General features: G+C 34.3%; 1 protein-coding gene across 38 annotated transcripts in view; it reads left to right on the forward strand.

Annotated features, from left to right (window-relative positions):
• Positions 1–26,324, forward strand: part of Nrxn1 (neurexin 1) — a 1,060,789-nt gene that overhangs the window by 1,012,422 nt on the left and 22,043 nt on the right. For 26 of the 38 annotated variants that reach the window (XM_047521996.1, XM_047521998.1, XM_047521995.1 and 23 more), the window contains one exon: positions 24,849–24,936. In XM_047521996.1, the coding sequence (XP_047377952.1) occupies positions 24,849–24,936 (88 nt within the window). The remainder of the gene's footprint in view (positions 1–24,848; positions 24,937–26,324) is intronic. The other 12 variants (XM_047522001.1, XM_047522007.1, XM_047522011.1 and 9 more) reach the window with 1 other exon arrangement.

Consider the following 26,324-nt stretch of genomic DNA (forward strand, 5'->3'; position numbering starts at 1 on the left):
TATCACTATACATTCTTATTTGTTCCTCAAATGTTCAGCTCAATTTGGAGTCACTTTGTTAAACTAGTTACTAATGTAACTATCTTAGAATATTTCCCCAAAATTGGTTACACTATTTTTATTCTAATTTTGTGCATTCAGTATATTTTTGATCTGCAGCTTAAGCTACAATTATTTTCTTCTTAACATAAAAGTCTCAAATATTTTTCTTACTCTTTCCCCACAATCATAGCATAATGCCTTTTGTTATAAAGACTTCATTACTTCAAGTATTACTTAATAGACAAAACCTACATATAGTTGTGGAAATAACTTGGATATTATTTAGGGAAGCAAATGAAATCTGTCCCCAAAAGAAAAGTCAGCCATGAAGGTTGTTCCCCTACCTTTATTTCCACTACTTTTTAAATTAAAGCATAATGGGTCTTGTAGTAGACCACTGTCTTGGCTCTAAGACTTTCTGGTTTTTGACTAAGAAAATGATTATATGAGATTATAGTCTAGAATTATTAGTAAATTCATGGATAAAGTAGGGGTTTCAGGATATGGTGGAATGCCTTCACCTGGCTAACCAAAGACAAATGGATTTCCCAATCACCAAATAAATTAACTTTCTTACAGAAAAAAAAAATATATGTGCAAAAGTATATATTACATATATAAATTACAATGCATAAATAATAAAATATGTATTATGCAAAAGGAAGGCTGCCTTTATGATTTAAAAACAGGTGGCCGGAGTCATGACTCAGTGGTAGAGTGCTTGCCTAGCATGTGTGAGACACTAGGGTCAATTCTTAGCACTACATATAAATAAATAAAATAAAGTCCATTAAAAAAAAAAAAGTGACAAACTTTGGGGCTGGGGCTGTAGCTCAGTGGTAGAGTGCTTGCCTAGCAAGTGTGAGGCACTGGGTTCGATCCTCAGCACCACAAAAAAATAAATAAAGGCATTGTATCCGTATACAAGTAAAAAAACAAATTAAAAAAATAAATAAAAAACATAGCTATTTTATTGTCAGGTCAAAATTTTATGAATTTTTTTTAAAGCTCCTTAGTTTGGAGTTGCATAAGTACAGCCTCAGAAGTCAATTTTCAGTTACCCATGTGTGACCTATCTACATAATGGATTACCTTGCACAACTAGATGTACTTTCTGAATCAGTCACCCTCCTTGGGCTGAAAAATCATCATTTTCAATTGCAGATCATGACTTTTTCCATTGGTATAGCTAGACTTGAGTAGATTATCCATTAGGTTTGTGGTAAGACTTTGAAATCTTCTGAGTTCAATGTCATATGTATGAGATATGCATCCATATAAAGCATTGCTAAATATGTAGCTGCCAAATAATAGATTTAAAGAATACATATAGCAAACCAGAAATTTGGCAGAGAGTAGCAATCTTGGATTTGCCAAGAACTTTCTTAGCCTTCAAGAAATGTTGAAAATTATGATATATAAGCAATTATGAAGCACCAGTCTCAGCATTTTTCATACATTTGTTTGGTTAAGATCTGTTATAATATCTACTGGTTGATTGATTTATATCAGATCTGCTAGATATTATGGGTGACTCACAAGAAATAAAACACTTCCTGACTTAAATCCCATTGAGCAGTCAGGACAGACAAGCATAAACTAGGACAGGTACTACTCACTCTGTAGTATTGTAACCAAAAGCTCGGTCCTTGTCCTGGATGCCAATTCAATAACAAGGACAGTTTTGAGAAAAAAAAAAAAGAAGTTTTATTGCTTTGCTAGCAAAGGAGAAACACAGGGAACTCCTGTCCCAGAGGCCGAGATTCTGCCTATTAGGAGGAACAGGGGGATTTTAAAGGAGCTCTTCAAAGGTTAAATTCCAGGTGTGCCCTGACAGGGGGTCCCAAGGCACCCTGATGGTATGATAACATTCACTTGTTAATTTGGGAAATACTCACTTCCTAGATTCTCTGGCAGACATCTCCTTCCTGTGGAGCACAGATAACTCAAGGTAATCTTGTTCCCCACCCCCAGGTTAGTGGGGGGAGAGGGAGAAAAGGGAAAGGAAAACAAGTCCCTTTTAAAAATAAGCCTCGGGGCTATATTCAAAAGGTGAAGTGGACCACTGTTACAGTATCAATTAATGAAAGCATATTTGCTGACCATCTGCTATGTGATTCATGCTTGCAGAAAGGAGAGTTGTGTGTGGGTTGAGGAGAGGAATGAATTTGACTCTGCTCTACATTCCCTGTGTTTGTTTGAGTAGCTTTACATATCTGGTCACAAAATTAAAGGACACACAAGTATTTATGTCAGTTCTCCAAGATAGTATTGACTCCATGAGGGGATTTGAATCAAGAAAGGTTCTGAGATTTTTCTGAGGAAATCAAGAACTATACAGTTTGCTGTTTGATTAATTTTGCTGCCTCAAAATTAATCAAGGCAGTTGTTTCCTATTTGATATATTCATAAGACAACACAGTAATATCTTAAAAACCATTTTAATGATTTATGAATGATAAAAATAATGCAAAATGTATATAACTTTTTAATTTAAAAATCATTTGAAAGTTTGCATTCATTCTTTGCACTCATTACAATTAGACTTAGTTGCTAAATGTTCTTTTACTGATGGGATGATTTGAAAATACTGAGCCATTTTTTCCAATAGTAAATTAGAAACTTTGGTGTATCAGGCCACTAAGTATAAAAGACTGAGTTTGTCAATTATTCCAAAGATATATCTGGTTCTACTTCCTTTCCTATCTCTTGATTTTCTTTTCTTTCCAGGAGGTGGGTGTTAAGGGTGAAACAATTTTGTATGTTATAATAATTCTTCGCAGTCTACTCATATTGCTGAAATGGTTATCAAGAGTATTATTTCCTCAGTAAATATTGTCATTTAAAATACAGTGAATAATTATGAGATGTTATATGGACGATTCATTAGGACAGACTGAAATGATACCTCGGTACAAAATAGCAAACTGTAGAATTCTTGATAAAACTCAAGCTAGAGATAAGTGAGCTTCAATTATCACTTAAAGGCATCTAGGGCAAGAAGGGTTTCCTAGTCTCCTGACTTTCTGGTTTTCCACATAGTTGGTAAGATTTCTATTGCAATAGATGGCGTCATTTTCAACAGAAGTCCACCGATGCAATAACAAAATAAATATTAACCTTATATATCGTCACTACCTAGAGAGTCCCTAAATGATGCATCATGTCTTGATACTACATTAGGAAGAAATATGAAGGTTTAAAGTGAAGAGATAAGTAGAAAAGTATACACTTGGATGATTTGAAACTCTAAAATGTAAGGGTATTTCCAAAGACATGTCATTCAAATATGGATAATACATGCGTTATGTCTACAGAGGGAACAGAGAGAGGAATTTATAAGTTGCTATTTTATGGTTGTTGAGGTTATAATTCTTTTTCTTTACAAATGTACCTGAGTTTTTAAAAAAGAGAACACTTTTATACATACTACAAAAATCACCAACTTGTATGTAAAATACAGAGTTTGATCATATCGATACACTTTTACTTTTTTTAGTTTGAAAATACATATTTTATGGGAGTAGGTTTAGAGTTTAGAAATGTTGCAAACATAAATTAGTGTTCTCCATTCATCTTCCCTAATTTTAACATATATAAATTGTATATTAGCCAATAATAAAATTACATTCAATTAATATATTGTGAAAAGTGACTTGTTTTAACAGATCTTTTGTCATAGATGTCACCGAGTGTCATCAGACTATATTTGGGAAATGTGAGTGTCATTTGGTTTGATTCCCACTCATTACCTGAGAGAATTCCCCTTTTCAAGCTACTCAGTTTCCACCCAGAAACATTCAATCAAATATTTTAAGAGTAAACAGAATTAACAGAAAAGCAGTGCTTTTGTGTGTAACTCACTCTTATGTTTTTGCTTTATTCTTATTATGTCTCAGAATCTTTTTTCCTTTTTTGTTTTTCTTGGAAAGTCTACCCCATTCTCAGCCTGAACTCTGTTGCACACTTCAGATCTACTCTTATAATCACTCCCAATTCACCTGAAATCTGACAAGTTCAAAGGTCAACAGGTTATTTTTTGAAGGTTATCTGATTCTTAAACATTTTCTTTTAATTGATTATGTGATCACTCTAGAAAGTTCTACATGTACTGATGTGGTGAAGACCATCCATTTTTAAGGTGAGGGGTTTGTAGCTCTAAAGCTTTATGATCTCAGTATGAATAAATGTGAGTTTCCTTTTATAAAACATTTCTAAAGAAAAGTAGTCTCAGAAGAATATATTGCTTTTTACTTTGTAAAATCATCTCACCTGAATTCAGGGATGGATTTTCATCTGGGATATTATAACATTTTCATTTTTAAGAGAGTGTAAAAATCATGCACTCACGGCTGTCCTTAATTAGAGGGAAAGCTGGCTTTTTCATTTTCATAATGAAGAATACAGAAGCTCATTAGCATTCTATGTGTAAGCCTAATAGATTTCAGAGAATTAACAGTTTGGAATCCTAGAAACTTACTTTAGGAAAAGCTATAGAAAAGACTGCATTTTTTTATCTTGACAAATGTGAAAAAATTTTGTAACATGTGCTTCCCGAAAACCAGCAAAATTCTGTGAAAACAAAGGAAAGGGCTGTAGGCAGCCCCTTCTCCCTGTGTTCTAAAGCTTCCACTTTGCTAAGAGACCTTGAAATTATTTCAAATCTATTTTTCATGCAATGAATGTCAAAAGAGCTAAATTATTCATTGTAAGTGAAAATATTTATTACATGTGTCAGAAAACTCTGATTCCATTTCTGAGATTCCCAATAAGAACGCTGTGGTGTAAAATCAGGGTCCAATACTGCTAAATAATTACCCAGGTGAGTACTGTACCTACTGTGTATATATTTAGGCTTTATATTAATTAATGTTTCATAAAGTGCTGCACACTCTGGACTAAAAGTCTTTCATCCCTAAACCAGTTTCAGATATTCTCCTAAGAAGCTGGAGGTGATGGCACATGCTTATGACTGGGGAGGCTGAGGCAAGAGGATGGCAAGTTTAGGGCCAGTCTCAGCAACTTAGCAAGACCCTAAGCAATCTAACAAGACCCTGTCTCAAAATAAAAAATAAAAAGGGCAGGGGATGTGACTCGGTAGTTAAGCTCCTCCCCACTCCCTGGTTTAATCACCTGTACCAAAAAAAAAAAAAAAAAAAAAAGAAAAGAAAAGAAGAAAAGAAAGAAAGAAAGAAGGTACACTGTGGCATCTAATGGAAGTGGGAAGAAGAATGTAACATCATAAGCTATCAACAACACAGTCTGAAAAAAAAATGTCTTATTACTGACAAGGATTTATAGAAAAATAAATTATAAAAATACAAGAACCTCAGAGGACAAAACTTTGTAACATTTTTTTCTGTAAATGTGAAAAAAGAAATGGTTCTAAACTTGGAGCAAAAGATTAGGTGTGTAGAAAAAATGATTTTTATGAATGTTCCCAATTTGTGTCTAAAATTTAAAGTAATATAGCTTGTGAGTATCTATAATAAGTAGAAATTCTTCCACAGGCAATAGTCTTCATAGACCCAAGGAAATGAAATTGAAACTTTGTTATTTATAATTTCAAGACTTCTTAGGGTATGGAAGATGTAGTAATTATATTTTTAAATTTTTTTAAAAAATTTGCTGTCAGAATCTAAACAGAGACTATTTCTTTGTCCCCTGCCAGGATTCAGTGGGTATTCTGGGAAACCAACAGTTTGAAGTATAAACTGATATGTACAGTAGAGGTTCAGCTTTTAACATAATCTTATAATGATAGATTTGACTTCCAGAACACTGTTAGCTTAAGACATTTCAACTTTAAAGCATTTCCCAAATCTTACAAAGTTTAAGAAGCATCATAGCTCTGTGGAACTAGGGAGAGAGAAGGGCCAGATGTCCTGAGGGATGGTGGCCACACACTTCTTGTCAACTCTTACCATTATTGAAGTGTGGACTTGGGTCTGCTGCAGCAGTTCTGGAACAATTTGTCACCCCTAGTACCTTTCTAGACTAATTGCCTGTTACATATTTTATTCTTTCATTAAGAATAATTCCTCTCACCTTTTTAATTTTACTCTAACTGATGAAATTAGCACTGGGGAAAGTATTGATAGATTCTGAAAAGTCATCATCCTCTAACCCACTATTCTTAGACTGTGTTAATGAAAGAGACGGAGAAGCTGCCTCCATTTGTTTTAAGCTGTTTGGTAGGTGGAAAATGTCCAGTGAAGGGGAAATTCCATACAGGGCACTTTTCTGTTCTGTGCCTTAAGGTTTGTTGTTTCAGAGGAGTGAAGCCTTGAGTAGAACCAGGGAAGCTAAATCTGACAGACACTGTTTAGTTGACTGGCCTCAGAGCAGAACTGGTGGATGAAATGTCTGACTGTACATTTTATAATGCTTCTTTTCTTTTAAGTTCCTTTCTACCATTTTGAAATCAAGACTCATTTCATATCTCACGTGGATGAAAGAGATTCACTCTACTTTCTTAAGTCTGAAAGAGCTGCATTATGGGTCTCTGTAAAATGGATGGGAGCACCCTGCCACTATCCAACCATAATTAGAAGATACTTTTCCTTTCATCTGCTCATTCTCTTTATCATTTCTTTTATTTGCCTCTATCAGAAATCTGCTAGTGGTGTCTGTTGCCTTTCTTCTGCCCCATTCCTTAAAAATCAAATTTTGAAACCAATGTATAGAGATAAAGTTGCTAGATCACTAACCATTAGTTTTTGACCTTGTGGAGGTCAGAAGAATCTACTGATCTCTGTGTCACTGAAAGGAAATATATTGAGAACATCTTAATTATTAGGTAAAGGATTCAGCAGGATTTTAAGATTGTAGAAATAGCTAATTAGTCAGAAACTATAGCATCCTCAATATATAAGTATCAGAAGGTTAATTTTTAGTGAATCTCTGACATCTCCTTTTACTTTTGTCAGTTTTCTTTTTTGTTGTTGTTGTTCTTTTGTTTTTGAAGTTCTTAATGATTAATGTCTTAACCCTTAGGATTCAGTATTCAAGGAAACATGATAGAAGTGTAGCTAAAAATGATATTAGTAGTAATAGGTCATTTGACAATACCCCTTCCTTGACTCATAGTAAAATAGTCAAAAATTATAACTACCTTAAAACCAATGACTCTTCTTACTATTTCAGGTAGCAACTATCACTTTTAGCTGAAAAGTGAGTGGTTTGAAACCAGTGAGTTTTATTCCACTGAGCATCAGGCTCTGTGTATTATTTCATCTCCATCAGCATGTCATTTCATTAAATAGAATATTAGTTATTTTGAAATAACTACGGGTTCACAGAAAGTTGCCAAAAAATTGACCCAACTTTCTTGACACATAGATACTTTACATACTTATAGTATAATGTCAAAATCAGGACATGAATACTGGTATAAATCAGAGAGCTTATTCAGATTTCACCAGTTACACATGCATTTGTGTTTGCATGTGTTTATGTTCATGCATGCATGCATGTATAGCCCTACTCAGTTTTATAATCACCACCACAGTCAACTTACTTAACTGTACCATTGCCATAAGGCTCCCTTGTCTTATCCTCCTTATGACATTTTGAAGAAAACTGAGTGGTCATCTACTCTAACATACTAATATTGGGTTGGGGAGAGATTTGCAGCAGATCAGTGCGTTCGAATTAAACTGATGGGACTCCTGGTGGGATTTCAGATATCTATATTAGATCCTAGTGCAGTTGTAGGCATTACACATTACATTCTTAATTTATAAAGAGGACATGTATTTGGCAAGTTTGAAAAAAGAGATTTGAAGCAAACAAAAGTTTTGTAATAGTTGAATTGTATTTCATCATAATTTTTATTTTTGAAAATCTGATAGTCTGATTCTATTGCTGGGTTAAAGGCACAATAACAGTCACTGGAAAATAAGATCAACATTTTAGACTAAGCACGCGTACTATTGAGGTAACCCAAGTTGCTTCATAGGAACTCATGGTGGTGTGGAAAGGGGAGGAGGCAATTGTCCACAAATTGGCCCAGAGATTTAGATAAAAATTCTCTGATACTCTCTACCTTCACAAATGAATGCCTCCCTGACCCATTCACAAACAAACACAACAGATATTTTAAAAATTCTTTCAGGTTGCCTTTAATGTTCACTTTGATTTAGTTAGCATTCATAAATCTATTGTGGGGCTAGGATGCAGCTCAATAGTGGAGTGCTTTCCTATTATGTACAAGGGCCTGCGTTTAATCTCTAGTACTGCAAATGAAAAAAAGGGAGACATATATAGAACGGAACTTAAAGCTGGTGGAGTGGAGCATGCCTGTAATCCCAGTTACTCTGGAGGCTGAGGCAGGAGGGTCTCAAGTTTGAGACCAAACTGGACAACTTAGCAAGACGATGTCTCCAAGAATCAAAAGGACTGAGAATCTAACTCAGTGGTTCAGAGCCCCTGAGTTAAATCCCAGTACTAAAAAATAAAATAAAATAAATTAATTAATTAATTAAAAAGTGACCTTGTTGGGCAATCTTATAACCCAATTGCTCTTATGGTTCAATTCAAGTAAATAATTTTTGACTTATTTTATTTTATTTTATTGTATTTTATTCAAGTGACTTTTCCAAAATAAACATTTTTGTTGAAATTTATGCAGTTGCTATTAATATAATAATTTGTATGTGAATAAATCAAACCTAAATATTTTATTTGGCAAAATAAATTGAGCACAAATAAAATACTAGCATTCCTCAAAAAAAATTATAACTATTGGGATTAGATTTGTGGGGAGTTGGGGACTGGTAGGTCATAGCATGTGATTTGACCCACTAATCTGTTCCAGGTTCACTTTGAAAGTATTTTGGTGCTACTCACCTTTGGGCATGAATCTGGTTATAAAAGAGAACAGAACTTATTTAGAAAGAGTTGTAGGACTAAATATTTTTCTGGTATGTCAGCATCATAGAAATTAAAAATGCAAAAGGTCCATTAGCTGGCATGCCTTATTTCCATAGACATTTCATTGACTTTTTTTTTTTAAAGCTTGATCTATTTTTTGTTTAAAATAAATGGAAACTCAATGCAGATTCTTTTTAGAGCTTGAAACTGCTGATTGTTGTGTTTTCCGAGTTGTTTTCCTTTTTAAATCCACTAGACAATTTGCATAGCTAATTATTGTGTTCTTGGTTTGTTAAATTCCAGCATCACCATTGGCTTTTTGAATAGGGGGTGGGGAAGGAGCACTTCCGCAGTTTTAAAGTACATTGACAAGCTGTTAAAGAAAGGAACATGAGAGACAATGATTATATGTGTGTGCATGTGTATGTCTTGGAGGATGGGTCAAAGTTAAGGCAGTAAAGTGAATTCTAAATAACTGTCAGGATTTGGTAGCTAATAATGCTTTTGTGAAGGGTTTTATCAGTAACCAAATGCAGGAGATAGTGGGGTCCCCTGTGGCCTCATTTTATGTAGGGCACTTTGTATCATGATGAATCATTCACAGCAAATGTTTTTGCTAGGAAAACTGAAGAATATACACCCTTAGAAATACAGTTTTTTCTCGCCGGTGAATACATTATTTTAGAAAATACTGATTTAATTTGTGTAGCCCTAATTTGAGATGGGGGGAAAAAGCCTTTGTAATTTGTAGAGAATTTGTTAATAATCATTTCCTGTTCCAAATAGATGACTTTAAAACTTCCCGATTTCAGTGTTCTGTGGAATCCATTTATGAGAAAAAGGAATGCTTTTGTCAAGAATCGTTGCTTTTATTGTCAAAGAATCATGATTCCATTGTTCGGGTTTTAACATGTAGAAGCATTAATCGAACCGTTTAAGAACAATTGAGATGGGGATAGTTCAAATGGCATAAAAGATGTCTTTTGCATGTCGTTTTTGTGGCTGATGATAATGGTGCTTTGGGGGGTGTGATTTAATAACTAGATTTGCATACTTTCACTTTCTTTATTCTACTGTAAAATGGGAGCTTTTTAAAGAGATCTTCCACAATTCTTTAGACTGAAATTTGCTTTAATACAACAGCCCTAAATAATTATCATGCTTCTTGAAAGGTATGTCAGTTTTAAATAAGGAAATTAATATGAAATTCAGTAGAAAATGTTTGCAGTTATATCATACTGGGAATGTAGGTCTGTGTTTGCAACAATGGCAAAAAGGATTATGGTTGAATTTATGTATACAGCTTCCCTTAGAGCAGCCAAAATGAGAATGGCCAGTTTAGAGCAGATAATGAATAACTACATCTCTCCATTTGCATAAATAAATAAATAAGTGATATTTTGTGGTTTCTGGTTGCCATAAGCGACAGAGACAGTAATTTTCAAACCTTTCAAGACACAATGAAGGGCAAACATTGTGTGCCTCATGATTTGAACCTCCACATGTGAACTTGGTTGAATGCTTGTGAGCTAAGATAGAACTCATACACATTCTTGCAAACCATTGCCATAGCAACATACTTAAAATTTCCAAGGTCTGTCTCCCTCGAGTTTGCACCTGCAGTTAGCTTATTATGAAACAAAAAAGAAGGCTTTCCAACTCGAAAATGCTTTGGAATGGTTGGGAGTATGTTTTGAAATAAAGTGCAGTTTAAAAGTTGAAAAGCAAAATAGAACATTCAGGGAAAAATGTACATTAGCATTCTTCATGCAATATTTGGCTATTCTCCCTCCTACATCACAATATTCTGTGTGAGGCCAATGTAGCTTGCTTGATTGCCTCCTGTGGTTAGGATAGTAGGGTTTTACCCACTTTAATGAGAAACATGTGACAACAACCAAGATTTAGTTAGTGTGTATTATGTACCAATGTGAAGCATGTTATCTATTGTAGTTGTCTTAATTCTTTAAACTACCCTGCAAAGATTGATGTTGAATCTTTCGCATGTTAAGAATGAGAGTTAAAAGAAATCACCAAGTCTCTGATAGCTCCAGTGGTAGGGCTCAAATTTAAATGGGAGTATATCTGACTCCAATGACCATGTACCAAATCACTAGGGAGTAGCATTGCAAATTCCATGACTTCTTCATTTGTCAGGTCCTAAGAAGTCAGAAAAGAGGCTCCCATAGAAAGCTCCCTCCTTTTGTTCAGGGTGCACTGGGTTAGGCACGGAATAAATACAGCTGGACCCCTGCACAGCTGCCTCCAATTATTCCTGTAAGTAAAGCCAATGTACTCCCCAAGCTATCAGATAGATCACAAGGTGGTGGAAGACAGTAAGTCAGCCATCTTTCTTATTGCAATGCTTCCTTGCCACTTTCTTCCCAACACAGGCAATGGAACACCAAAGAAGGTGGCTTCTAACTGACTAGATCTTGGAAAATAGAAAGTGAGATCTTTGGAATTTAGTTTCAGTAAGGTTTCTTGGGATCAATAAAATAAGAACAGTCTACTTGGGAATAGTGAGAGTATTACTGAGAGATGCACTTACAAATAAGAGTATACCTTCATGAGCAACTTTGCACTTGGAGGAAACTAACAGGTCCTGTGTATTTTAAATCATTAGCTTGACTGACTTCTCTAAAGCACCTGGATTTCTTATTTGATATTCTCTCTATACTTTTTCCCTTATAGCCAATTTATCATTTCTCAAGATAGGGAACTTGATTATCTGAATTTCCATCTCAGAGAAAATCTGAAGGAGCAAAATAGAAGGAAAGAGGGTCTACAAAACCTAAAAAGAAATAAGAACTAGTTAGAATTGGCACAGACTAAAGAATAAAAGAGCAGCTCAGGGAACCTATGGAGTAGGGGCAGTGATACACGTGAGAGTCTGAGATCACTACTGTGTTGCTGGTACTGATGCTCAGAATCATGATACCAAATCAGTTTAAAACAAAACAAAACAAAACAAAAACAAAAACAACTTGTCTTCTGAGTTTTCTCTTTAAAAGGTTGTAGTCATGTGATTTCAGAAATTCTTAGATGACAAATGGCACATTAATTGTAAATGTTTCCTTTCCTTAATCACAGGCATCCCAGAAATGAGTACAAAGAGAAAAGGGCAGGCAGGATGGCAGAGGTGTGCAGGGAAGAAAAAGGACACATCCAGATTGCAGAGGCATGATAGCAATGGCAAGCAAACATGTCAGAATTGCGTGGGACAGATTATAAGTGCAAGGTTGAAGAGAGAATAGCTATCCAAGAGAAAGTGCAGTTAATTGCTTAGAGATCTGTGTTTTACTTGTGATCTTCACTTAATCACAACTATTTTAATGACAAAAAAAAAGTGTGAATAGAGTCAAAGACAAGGTCATTAAACAATGATATAACTAAATAAAACACTTAGGTACCTGAGGGATGCTTTCAGAAGCATGCCATCTAATGAAATGTATTCACAAAGATAGACCTCTAATGAAGCTTCTAGCTCTCCATAGAAGGCAGTTAGCAAAGTTCTCAGTCAGCTCCTGCATGCCTTTGCTGGTTGGTCTTCAAAAGGCTTTGCACTGGCTGTTAAGTGCTCTCCAGGCTGGCTGCCATAAGTAATGTTGGTGAGTGCCATTCTCTAGTAATTCTCAAAGATCTTGCTTAAAATTTCAATAAAATGTAGGGCATTATTTTAAAAGGCAAATCATGGAAGAAAACCTTGGGCAAAGTAGAAAATTATTCCTGCTGCTATTTGTATCTTTCCCATAGTCAAACATGAAACTGGGAGCGATAGGAGTCAGATGCCAACTGGATGGAAAGCCAGGCAGTCAGAAGCTTCTGTAGGTTCCACACTGAACTGCTGCTTACCTGATTCAGGCCTGACTATGTCCACTTAAAACTTTCCTTTCTTTAACTGTAAAAGACCTGGAAAAGGTAATGCAGGAGTTCCATGGTATGAAGAGCAACTTTCTGCTCTCAGAAGGTCCTAATTTATCACACACCTGAAGTTCCCCTTTTGCAACTCATGGCAGTAGAATACTATCACTTAGCATTCAATTCCACCACAACAACCCATCTCTCTTAGAAATTATTATTATTATTATTATTATTATTATTATTATTATTATTATTTTTGGCCGTGCTGGGGATTGAACCCAAGGCCTTGTGCTCGCGAGGCAAGCACTCTACCAACTGAGCTATATCCCCAGCCCAGAAATTATTTTCAAGAACTACTAAAAGCAACCAATCCCCTCCTGCATACCCCATCCACAAATGTATGCCAAATTATCCTGATAGAAGAGTTCAGTCATTTAAACTAAAAACTAGAAGTCAAATGTCAGGGTTCATGATATCTCAAATTAAATCAACAAATACACATAAAACAGCCTTCTTGCACCAGGAAGTATTTTAGCAGAGCAAAAAGATTGCCTCTTAAATTACAAATTTCTTCTCACAGAAACATTTCCAAATTTCTTGACTTCAGGAGTCATATAATAATTACAACAGGAAGAAAACATATAATCCCAGCTCCCTATCCCCAGTTTTACAGTTGGGTTCAAGACGTGTTCTTAGAGTCACACAGCATTTGCTCTCCAGACTTTTCTTGCTGAGTGTTCCTTCCTCCTGAGATGGGAGTTGGGACACCACAAATGAAATAGGAAGACATAAAAAGTGAAAGCAAATGCAAAAGAAGGAAGGTTATTATTAATTGTAAAAATTAAGGTTATTAATTGTAAAAACGAAAGCACCAATTGCTTAAAATGAATGGTGGAACTAGTCACATTTTCCAAAGATGCTGACACAACCATGCTTCTTCTTTAGCCTTTTCAAAGTAATATCTTCTAATCAGCAGATGGATCATATATCAGAGATCATAGAACAGCTCAGGTTCTGTTAATGCCTCACCTTTGGAAATATTTTATAAAATTTTGAGGTACATTTATTTTTTCAAGTGTGATAAAACAATTTCTAATGTTGGACTTATTTTCTTTATTGAGCCAATTATATTTTCTTTATTATACTGACTGAAATAATTTCTGATGCATTGGCCAAGATTTTTTCTCCTCTAATGCTAAGTACTATGCTAGGCACTGGGAATGCACCCTCGAAGAGACAATACAAACCTTGAAATTGCAGAAAATGTGAAAGATTAATTGACTAATTATTAAAAGGCAAGATGTCACCTTGAAGTTGAAAAGAAATAGAATGCATGCTCTACCACAATACTGTAAATATTTGGAGTCAAAAAAATTATGTTTTTATTCCTCCCCTTCATAACTCTTTATTAATCTAAAGTATTCAGCTGATGATTATGAATGGACAAATGAATTAATAAGTGAATGCATGGGAAAATCAATGGAGATAAATTTTAGGGGTCCATTTTGCTCTGCGCTTTCTTAATCTGAATCTGATGAGTGGTGACAGACAGTCCTTACCCTTGTGCAATTTATTTCAGAAAGAAGATAAAACTTCCATCCCATAATGGATTTTGATGGAAAATATTTTAAAGGCATAATTTCCTTACAGTTAAATAAAATACTTATAATGTAAGATTATTGTAATATAGTTTGTAGGAGACAGGGAGAGTTGGGAAAATTATGTAGGGAAAAAAATATAGGATAATAGTCAACTATTTATTTCTCAGTCCTTTCTACAAAGTAGGCTTTTTCTTATTGCTTTCTGAAGGACAGGGGTGCTTCATAAAAGTAGGCAGACCAACTTACTGTAAGACATTTTTAGTTTTGCCTTCCTTCTAACCTTCAGTCATTCTCTCTTTCAGTTAAAGATAATGTCGCTTTTTTCTATTTTTCTGCCATAAATTTCCAGCCATGGAATATAATGTGGAAACCAGTTATAAAGTTTCATTGTCACTTCCAGAGATGTTATAAGGCAGATAAAATCTTTGAAAAAGTGTGATTTTTGCCACCATTCTTATCTCAGTCTTAGGAGTTGTACTTCTGAAAAATAATCTAGACTTGCTCTCTCTTCTTTTGAGATTTAATGACCTGTTATAAATAAGCAAGTGTGACAAACATCCTTTGTCACATAAAGATTTGTATTGAGCTTAGAGTGAATGACCATCAAGAATAAGATTTTTTTAAATCTTGTTTTTAACAAATGCAAGGATCATTATATTTCTCCTATTTTAAAAGTCAAGATAAATCTCTCATTCTTAATTATATTAGTTCTATTTATTAAATTATTATTTTTCACAATCAGAATTACTTTCATAGAATTTTTTTTGCAGATGTTTAAAGAATATATGCCAGGTTTTTTGAGGGGTGATGACATTTTAAATCAACTCTATTGAACTCCTGTGATAGATGCTCTGGGGGCATAAAACATAGACATAAACTCTATCCAGGGATGTGTCAGAAATAAAATAGAACACAGCTAAGCAGTTCCCAAACTTTTAGATTTCAAGGTAATTTGGAAAGGTAAATACCTCCATCATTCTAATGTATTACTATTGCTCTGTGTCTTTTAAGAATTTATTAGCATATTATTAATCCATATAGAAGACACAACCATTATAGTAAGGAGCATTGTGCCACATAGATCACATTTAGAAAATCAGTCTCTCTCTCTCTTTCTCTCTCTTGCACTCTTTCTCTCTCTGTCACTTAGCTGTGTTTGCTAAGTGATTCAGTTTTTCCTCATGTTTCTCTGTTCATTAAAATTCTGTAAATACATTAAGGGCATGAATTAACAGTAAGCTTTGAATCCAAAGATAATATATCTTGTCACGTAATGAAAGAACTTAGAGCTCATGTGTCCCCCAGTCTGCACACCAAGCTCTGAAGGAGATCTGTCCTGGAAAAGAGGAAATTGGCACTGCCTATTTTGTAAGTCACAAGGAAATCCAAATACATGCCCAAAATAAGCAATGCCAAAATCAATTCTATCCTGGGATAAAAGAACAAAACATACAGCAATAAGTACAGCATATTTATGTGAGGGACCAATTGGAGTGAGAGATACAGATTCCATTCAACTGAGGGGATTATAGGACCTGAAAATAAAATTTCTTCAGTTAAGTAGATACTTAGCTGCCCTTTTTAAGCATGCACCAGAACTGTTCTTTATATTATCATGTAAGAGGCAAATACAACGTCTTACTAGTTGTAGTGATAACATATAAATACTGCATTGTGGGCACTTTCATACTTGAAAAATGTTTTCAAACATAAAATTTGATTCCAATAACATTCCTATGAGATGGAGAAGTTATTACGATTCACATATGCAAATGATTGCAAATGCATAAATATATTCACATGTATAGCATATATATTCTTGTGTACTTGTTTAGAACACAGAAGCTAGTCCAAGAAAATGCATATTGCTTATAAGATCCAGAACTGAGACTTAGATTCTGAACTAATTTTTATTTTACATTATTGATCAGCATAGTAGAAATTAAACCAAGATATTTCAGCAACACAATATCCCAAATATGTACTAATGCACCATAAGGAATGAAGTACTTGAGTATTTAAGCTTAGAATTCCAATTTACCTAGAACTAGCAAAGATAAGATCCTCTTATTAAGGAACAAAATAACCTTGTGACATTTGAGGTAGATAGGTTTACCCTCAATCACTGCTTTATAGATACATTCAAAAAAATGTTTCTCGGATATTGACTTATTTGAGAGATCTCAGTATAGAACCTTCTATGCATTCAAGTCATGGATCAAAATAAAATTATAAATAAAATGTTCATTGGATCATTTTCATTTCCAACCATGTCCATATTTCTTTCTGTTCCATACTCCAAATATTGAGTGGGATTGAAATTCTTATGCATCACCAGGTTAAAGTTCTATCAAGACAACATTGATCATGGTATTAGCCGGTAGCAAAGAAATTCTGTTTTGTGACACCTTCTACTTCTTTGATTTTGAACCTCTGATTCTTAGGCTATCATGAAATGAGACTAACTTGATCAATGTCTAGATTGTTTCTGGAGGAAAAAAAAAAACCAGTATTACTAATAAATGATCACTTCTGTTTTTTTATTCCCAAGATGTAATAAAAGATAATTTGACAAAGCACTAATGATGGTTGTGTGAAAGAGACAAAGATAAATATCTCATTAGCACTTATGTCTCGAAGACAGTAGTTAATAAGAAAGACCTTGGAAATTGGATTTTCATCAGTGGCTTAGTGAGAAGTGAGTAGAGAGTTTACTGTGTTAATTTTGTCACCAGTCTGCAATCTTCAATATTCAAGGAGACCTAAGGCTCAGGAAAAGATTCAATCATTTACATTTTCTTTCTGTCCCCAAGAAATTAATCCTGCATCTATGTTTACAAACTGCAGATATGGTGGTTTAGGTCTTTAAGTAATTCGAGGAATGATGACACAAATAAATGAAGAACTTTCTGGATTCATTGTATTTAATAATGATAATTACGTCAAATGTGACTTTTTAATTTTAAAATCTATTAAAATTTTGGACTCTAGGATTAATGTTGCTTTCCTTAGAGTCACTTTATATGCTGTTGTCACATCAGACAGTACCATAGCTGTGTAGGTATCTCTTTAGTATGTGTGTCTGTTTATTATCTGATAACTTTAATGGTTTCTTGTCTAAAATTCAGTTTTAGACAATTTACTTAGTTTTGCTTTGCCAACTTTTTACTTATTTTAAATTTATTTCATCATATATGTTTGTAAGCCACATCTGATGTTGTGTGGGTGGATGGGTAGATAGGTGGATGGTACAGGGATGGATAGATAAAAGTCATCTGGGGTAGGAGATCATCACAATTTATTGGAGGTCTGAATAATCACATAGCTTTGCCATTAATTAGCAGTATAATTGTGGTTTACAAAACATTTAATTTTCTAGACTCAGTATCCTGAGACATAAAACTGAGGGCTTAGACTAAAGATCACTAAGGTCTGATTGTTCCAGAAGATACGTGACTGCCTGAATGAAACATGATTCCATTCCCTAATGTGTTGTGTGCTAGCAATGAAAGCCTGGATTTTTTAATCGGGTTAGTTGAAACTGCCCATCATTGGCATGTTACAATAATAAAGTCTGTTTTGGCCTCATTACCAGTAAGCATTTTCAGTTCAACCTGTGTGACTAATTAGTCCATTCAGTCACAATAGTTGGACTAGAGATTCATATTGATGCAGCTAGAAGCCTAGGTTTACATTTGTAAACATCTGTCAGTATTTATTTAATTTGGAAATTGCCAAAATCATTTCCAAAGGTGCTTTGTCCAAAAACATTTGATCACCCTCATATTCTACTTTCCCTTTCAGTATCTCTATTCCATTACTACCAGTATTTGGAGGTCTTGCATCCCCAAATTCTAACTAGTAAGAATTCAGGAGAATAGATTATTTCCCTGCTTTCTTGAAGGTTTAACTTTTGTCTTTTAGATGATCCTTCTACACTGGGTTGGCTAAAAATGCAATATGAGCTATAGATGTCATCATTAGTTTAAAGAAATAATGGAAAAGATACACCGTCTTCATAAAAAAGAAAAAAAAACAGATTTGGTTTCAAGATTCTTAACACCAGATTTATTTTTCGAAGGTTTACTATTTTGCATAAGTTAGCTGAAACAATGTTCTTTTTGATTAGGCAGGAATCCAGTTTTATTCTTTCTACCATCATTTCCTTAAAATTAATTTATCTGCAACATTATCCCCACATTTTTTTATTTTCCTTTGAGTTTTGCTTATTAAGATAACCAGTGTCAAACATACATAAAAACAAATGTTAGATTGTGTAAGACAGGTGATCTCTTTACCATGTGGATTTTTTCTATTCAAACCCACTTTAACTGTTCAGAAACTACTGCATACATTTTAAGTAGCTGAGAAAATTTTCAAAATTGAATGACTTCAAGTCCATCTTTTTCTCAAGCAAACAGCTGATTTATGGTCACTTTTTATAATAGCCTAGGGCATCAATTGGGGGGAAAACATTAAAGAAATATGAAAGCTGTCAGTTTTCAGGAATATTTAAACTTTGCCCTAAATATTCATGAATACCAATGTTCACACATTCAAATTGAATGAGTAAATGAGTATACAAATGACTACTTTTTTAAGTAGATGCTTAACTATAACACTTATAATAACAACACCTTCACCTGCATTCTGGATAAGGATGCTGTTGGTGAATATTAAATGAAGTAATAGATATTAGAGCATGATTACATTTCAAGAAAAAAAAAAAAAACAAGCTATCTGAATTGGGTCAATTGTTATTTATATTAATGAGTGATTTGTTCATCTGCCTTAGAACAGAGTGGCTACAGTAAGTTAATTCAGGCAGAAATTACAATTTGTACCTTGATGTATAGTGCACATAATTTATGCCCACAAGGAAATACTATGCATAAATGAGGTGCTTTATATTTGTTTTTGACTAATTGGTGCTTTATATTTGTTTTTGACTTTTTTTGTTATTTCTGTTCTGGAGTTAAAATTTATCCTCCAAACAGTGGATCTCAGCTTATTATTTTATTTTTATTAAATAGTGAACCATGAGGCTGTCATTTTCTATGACATCTATGATTCAGAAAAATAATTGACAAAGAACCAAAGCTTTATAAAAACAATGAAATTATTGTAAGATTTATTCAGTGTCTAAATTTCTTTTGCCCCTTTCACAATTGTTGATTAACTAAAATTGCCAATTTGATGTATCTCTATATGAATTTTTTTTAAATTGTCTACTATTGAAGAATTTGATATATATTACATTTGACTTATTTTTTTGTGATTTTCCCTCTTGGAGACAATTGTGATTTCCCCTGACTCCTAGAAACTTCTCGTTCCATAGGTTATCAGTACCATTGGTTGGACTTTGCTTGAGGAATTTGTGACACTAATTCTAAATCCCGTCAGATTTCTTTACAAGGAACCTCACCCAGTAATTAGTTTTCTTCAGAGAATGTCCCTACCCGCGGGGCATCAACGCGGACGGCAAACCTAAGAGAGAAGGAATGAAGGGACAAGAGACACAGGGAGAGACAGCAAGACAGGAATTCTGATCAAGCTGCAAATTTTTATTGTTCACACAGGGGTATTTATATGCTCAGGGAATGAGGGGTATGACGAGGTGCAGCCTGGTTGGTTGTATTCTTCTGCTGGGTTCCTGATAGGGTGCAAATTCGCGCTGGCGGGAAGGTGAAGTTCGCAATGGCGGGAAGGTGAAGTCCCGGAAGAGAAGCAGGGACGGCACCATAGGCGCCATACTGTCAGAATTATCAGCCAGGAGGGGGGAGGGGCGCTGCTGCTTATTGTAAAGGTCAGAATGTTCTCAGAATGAGAACTTCTTGGTCCCTGACATTAGAAATAGATTTTATCATGAAAATCAAGCATGATAGCCCTCTTTTCTTCCAGAGCAGCTTTGCATAGGGAAAAATATCAGCAAGAACAAATGTCCATCAATTAACCAAACATGGCATACTTCAGCTAGTACCATACCAAACCCATTGGCCTAAATATCAGTCATGGCCATGAAAGATTAGTTAAATAATGTTATATGAGTAAGCATCATTGCTTGAGATCATATGTGTGTGTATACAGACACACACACACACACACACACACACACACATATACGCGTGTGTAATATCTATGTATATGTGTGTATTATTTTGAATGTCTATAGTAGGATAGACTTACTGTTTAGAAATAAAGTTTCAATTAAAGTTTTACAAAACTCAAAAATTTCTTTGTGTAAATACATTCACAGTGAACATTCTGTTGCAGTTTGAATTTGCTCTTCTCTTCACAAACAGAGTTGTCTTTCTGGTCAAGTTTTCTGGCAGGTATCTTCACTGGAATGCATCTGTCTTCAGCATGGCTTTTTATCATCAGAAATAAAGTCTAGGAATGCTATTGTTACCAGGGTTATAATATTACAGGCTGCATTTAGCCATTCTTATATCATGTATTTTTAACCACACAGATATGCACTTGGATTGTATTTTAAGTGGAAGCATGTGTATGTACAGCAAATCCCATCACTACAGATGAGTGGAGGGAGACTCTGTGTGAGAAGAGTAACATATCAGCATTTCTGTAGTTTCTATCCTACCAAATACTCTTTCCGTAATACCACTGAGTATTAAGGCAATTGGTCTAGCTTTTGTGCATTGAGAACATCCCTTCTCTCTTATCCAGAATATGTTTTCCCCAAATGTTAGTGCTTGTATGCAGCACCTGATAAAGTTTCAGTGCCTTTCTTTCTTGAATCATATTCAAGTCATTTTTTTCCCTCTAAAGGTAGAGAGACTTGTTTCAGTAGACATTTTAAACAAGAACAGATGCTTACCAGATGCATACACAGACCACTCTGAATCAGGGAAGATCAGCATGGTCCTTTGACCTCTGAGTGGTTAAATGCACAGTTAGAAACACTTACTTAAATGGACTGTTATGTAAAGCTAATTCTTTCACTTGATCACCCTCTATCTCTTACAGCAGTTTGTCTCTGTTCTGACAAAGGTTATAAACATCAGGGAAAAGTATACTAAAGAATAGAATTGATTAATGTGATGAATTTAAATTTTTTCCTACCATTCTCACAACAGTAAGTCCTAGAAAGACATCTCTAACCACAGTGAATTAAATTTAAATTACACAGCTTTAGCTAAAAAATTGCTCAATTAATTTCACCTCAAAATGAAATTTGATTTTTTTTCCTACACTTGAACTACTTTCTGATTTTATCTTTTTTCCTTATATTGAGCCACTTTCTGATTTTTCATAGTGTGATGATTTCTGCCAAAGCATCAATTGATTTTCGATCTTTTATTCACAGGATTGTTTCTCAGTTTTAAATTTATGAATGAAATAAATATGTAAAAATCAATAATGTATATTTATTATACCAGAAAAATACATTAAAAACTAAAATATAGCTTCACAAAAAGGAATAGTGATTTTTTTCCTAACATAAGGGTTCTGTAGAAGGTACTATTGTATGACATCTTTTATTATTCTGGATCTGTGTTTTGTGAAAGGTAACAACATCTCAAAATTTTCTGCTTCTTATGGAATTGTTCCAAAGGAAAATAGCTTTAATTTTTTAAAATTTATATTGCCTAAATAATTTAGCCTTCCGTGAATCAGTTTCCACCAACTCACACATTTCTAGGTCATGAATTTATGTCAAGAAGCATGTTTATTTGATGCTTGCTTAAGTCACAATTTGAACCTGGGCTGCAAAAGATGGAAGTTTATTTCACCAAGTATATAGCAACTGTATCTTTATATCAAACTAATAGGAGCCCTCAAGTTGAAAATAATTCATATGTACAAATTTTGGTTTAAAATATAAAATTATATTGTTTATATTATTTATAAAGATGGAAATTATATAATTAAAATGGTGCTGCCTTCATAGAACATTAAAGACAATGTTGATAATATTGGAATTTTTAAATGATCATTTGCAGTGGGATTCCATTCTAGGTACTTTCATGTAGTAATTTCTTTTTTTTTTTTTTTTTTTTTTTTTTTTTTGTACCAGGGATTGAACACAGGGACACTTAACCACTGAGCCACATCCCTAGCATTTTATTCTATTTTGAGACAGGTCTCACTAAGTTGCTTTAAGACCTTGATAAATTGCTAAGGCTGGTTTTGAACTTGTGATCCTCTTGCCTCTGCCTCCAGAGTCACTGGGATTACAGGTGTGTGTCACCAGGCCCAGAGCTATAGTCTTCATTTTTTCAAATGAGAAAAATATATCACAGAGTAGTTCTTAAACATCTATAGCAGATTTTTGTTTGTTTGTTTTTGTTTTTAACTCTGACATATTGACATCTTAGGGCAAATAATTCTTTGCTGTTAGAGCTGTAGTGTTAGAGCATTTTAGGTTATTTTAGCAATGCCTCAAGTCTCTGCCTACTTGATACAAAAGTAACAGACCCACACCACCACCTCAGCCTAATAACCTTAATATCTCTAAATGTTGCCAAAGGTTCCTCCACGTGGCAGAGGGGAAAAGCGACAATATGGCTGTTTAGTTGAGAACCACTGGTTTAAAGCACTTATTCACATTCCTGTCCACCTAACAAGAATATTACAAGAGCATAATTAATGTATAATTGATTGCATCCATTATATTAAAACTCCTCAAGAAAAATGAAAAATTATCTTGAATTAGTTAATTTAATTTTAATTAATTTGAAAGAATATCCACTTTGGTTGAGAATAAAGGTAGTTTTCCACAAAAGTTGATCCTAGAAAAAAGCTGATTATCAGCTCAGGGATGTATTGGAACAATTGCCCTGCATGATCACATAATCCAATAACTTGTCATTATCACTTCAGTTTGAATGTTAGCCTGCATGATGAGCTTGTGCCAAGAGGAAAAGGATTCTCTCCCTTTTAAAACCTTCTTTAATGAGAGAGACCTTATGCCTACAATGCCACTTGCTGATAGTTTTCACTGTTAACAGGTATACTTTCAGGAAATTCAATATTTTGAACTTCTTTTAAAATAACAACAGCAACAACAGCAAAATGAATGAATCCAGAAACTCTCAGAAGATATAAGATCAGAATAAAATAAACTGATCTCAAAATGCTATTTAAAGCTACTTAATGGCTTGTATTTATTTACAACTATATTGTGAAGTATTAGGATCTGAACAAATTCTGCATTCTAAATTAATGATCCTGTGCTTGAAAGATTTTAAACCTAATATGTGACATGAAATTTCATTACCCCTTGGATCCATTTTTGAAACTGCTACAACTTTCTTAAAATGTATTTATTTATACCTTATCCCTGACAATATTAGGGACCCCTTTCATGAAAGTAAGTCATACCATATTTCTGCTTTTTCTTTGAAATAACACCTATATTATTTTAATTCCATGTTTAAATGAGGATTGCTTCCATGTTGCAATTCTGAATCTCCTCTAAGAAATTCAAATCTCCTTAATCCTTAGCAGATGTAATGAGGTATTTTTCTCTTTGTACCTTGGAATCTCTCTGTTTTACTTTCACATCAGCCAAATCTGATGTAAACCTTCACAAATTCCATGCAATAACTCTGCTGAGTTTATCACTGCTGTAAGTGGCAGTAAAGAACAACCTTTGGTGCTTGTCAATGTGTTGATTATGTGACTAACTGCTAGGATTTACACTCTGCTTTTTATTACAGCGATAGTTATCTTTTTTGCTGTAAGTGCAATGAAGCAACTAGAATGTCACACAGGAAGCGGTCACCTCTCCCCCACTCTACTCAAAATACACTTTTCATTTACTATGAAACCTTAATGATGTAAAGGACAAGGGGGGAATAATACCTGCTATCTGAACACTGCAAAAATGAGATTTGAATGTGAAGCGTAACACAAATGAAAAGTGTCTTAAATGGACTATATTTGCTTCCCTTTTTTGCATCAGTGAGAGATTTTTGCAATTCTTCACTTAATCTGTGTTTCCTAATAATGACAGGCTACATCTCAAAGATTTATCAAACTCTACCTGGTTGTGAATGTAAAAGGTTATGGTTGCTCTGCTTTTAGAAAGCCAAGCACAAGTACTACATAAAGCCCACTGATGCATACATTGTAGCACTCCAGGGCTGTAATAAATTTCAGATCATCTGTTCCTGCCAGCTTGTTTTAAACATCTATACTCTACTGCATGTAGCTTTTCTCTGCATTTGAATGAATATGAGTCTACAAGTTGGCCATCACCCTTTCTACATCCTCATGTAATTAAGGTGTAAGCAAGTTTTCACACACATGCAGATAGTTTCATGAGAGATCTAAAAATAAGTTTGTGAATTTAAACTTTTTTTGGGGGGGAAGGGAAATAATGAATTTAGTTTCTCAACCTGTGAGGTAAATGCAAACCGTGTTTCACTTATCAGTGAGACAAAGAGAAGACGATATGTGAGGATCCCTTAAATTAATCTTCTGATTGTGATTCTTTTGCAGACCACAGATGACATCCTTGTGGCCTCAGCAGAGTGTCCCAGTGATGATGAGGACATTGACCCCTGTGAGCCGAGCTCAGGTGGGTTAGGTTAGTCCACTTTTTTTTCTTACTTCCTTGCTTCACTGTAATTCTTTGTTGCATGTCACATTCCTAGAAGAACTGTCCATTTATGTGTAGAAGGCTACCCCACCATATAATGGTGCATTCGATTATGGTCCTTACTTTTACAAGGACAAATTTTCCTGCAATTATTTTTTTAAATGTTAAAAAACAAAACCCATCAAGATTATGTATTTCAGAAAAAGTGGTGGGGGACAGCATACAGGGTTGCTACCTTGCAGTTCATTTTCCAATAGCTTACAGCATAATTTATGTGTGTAACAGTATAATGGACTTTCCTTTGGGTCACTTATATTAAAATTCTAAGGCTAAAAAATTGCAGTGTATTGTGCAAAATTATTTGACCTTTGTACTGACAAAACATCCCCACCATTCACTCTGCCAGCAAATTATCTTAAATGGTGTATTTCTGAATTTTGAAAGTGAGAGTATTGTGGTAGTAGCAAATAGCAGGTAGAGTCCTTGGTGGATTTAATAGAGAAATATTTGAATCTTGCCGTGGTTCCCTGAAATGCAAATGGATGCATTTTACTTGTAGATGATGCATAATTTCTCCTTCTTCTTTATGATATGTTTGCATCTCATCTGATGTGAATGATGTATAAACACTGTCCATATAGCCCTTGTGCCTTATATGCAGGCTGTGGATCCTGAAAATGAATGAATCACAGTCTAGATTTGAGTCCATATGTTGACAATTCCAAGTATTGAGGTCACTCATATTAGCTTTCTTTGTCAAAGCGTTGTTTCTTGAAATTCAGTTTTTCTCTTGTTTGTGTTAACAAAATGACTGTAGAAGATATGAACTAGCCTCTGTCTGCTAGTTCATGACCTCCATAGATGTCACCTAGAGCCACAGGAGACCTGTATGTCACAATAAAATGACATATTTACATTTTTATGAAAGTACCACTTTAAAGTAAACCTATTATTCTAAAATATTGAATAAAACGTTTCAGGATGTACAGGTGCATCTCTTTTTTAAAAAAATTCGTTCTTTTTAGTTATACATGACAGTGAAATCCATTTTGACATAATTATACAAGTATGGAATATATTTTGTTCTAACTAGGATCCCATTTTTGTGGATATACACCATGTTGAGAGTCACTGTGATGTATTTATATATGTATATAGGAAAATTATGTCAGATTTATTCTCATCACCCCTCCCTTTTCTTCATTCCCCTTTGTCTGATCTACTGAACTCCTATTCTTTTCTCCCTCATTCCCACTGTTATTGTGGGTTAGCTTCCACATATCAGAGAAAACATTTGACCTTTGGTTTTTTGGGGGGATTGGCTTATTTCACTTAGTGTGATAGGCTCAAAGGATTTAATATCAACATACAACCTT

Source organism: Sciurus carolinensis, chromosome 13 (genome assembly GCF_902686445.1).
Source record: "Sciurus carolinensis chromosome 13, mSciCar1.2, whole genome shotgun sequence".
Classification (NCBI taxonomy): domain Eukaryota; kingdom Metazoa; phylum Chordata; class Mammalia; order Rodentia; family Sciuridae; genus Sciurus; species Sciurus carolinensis.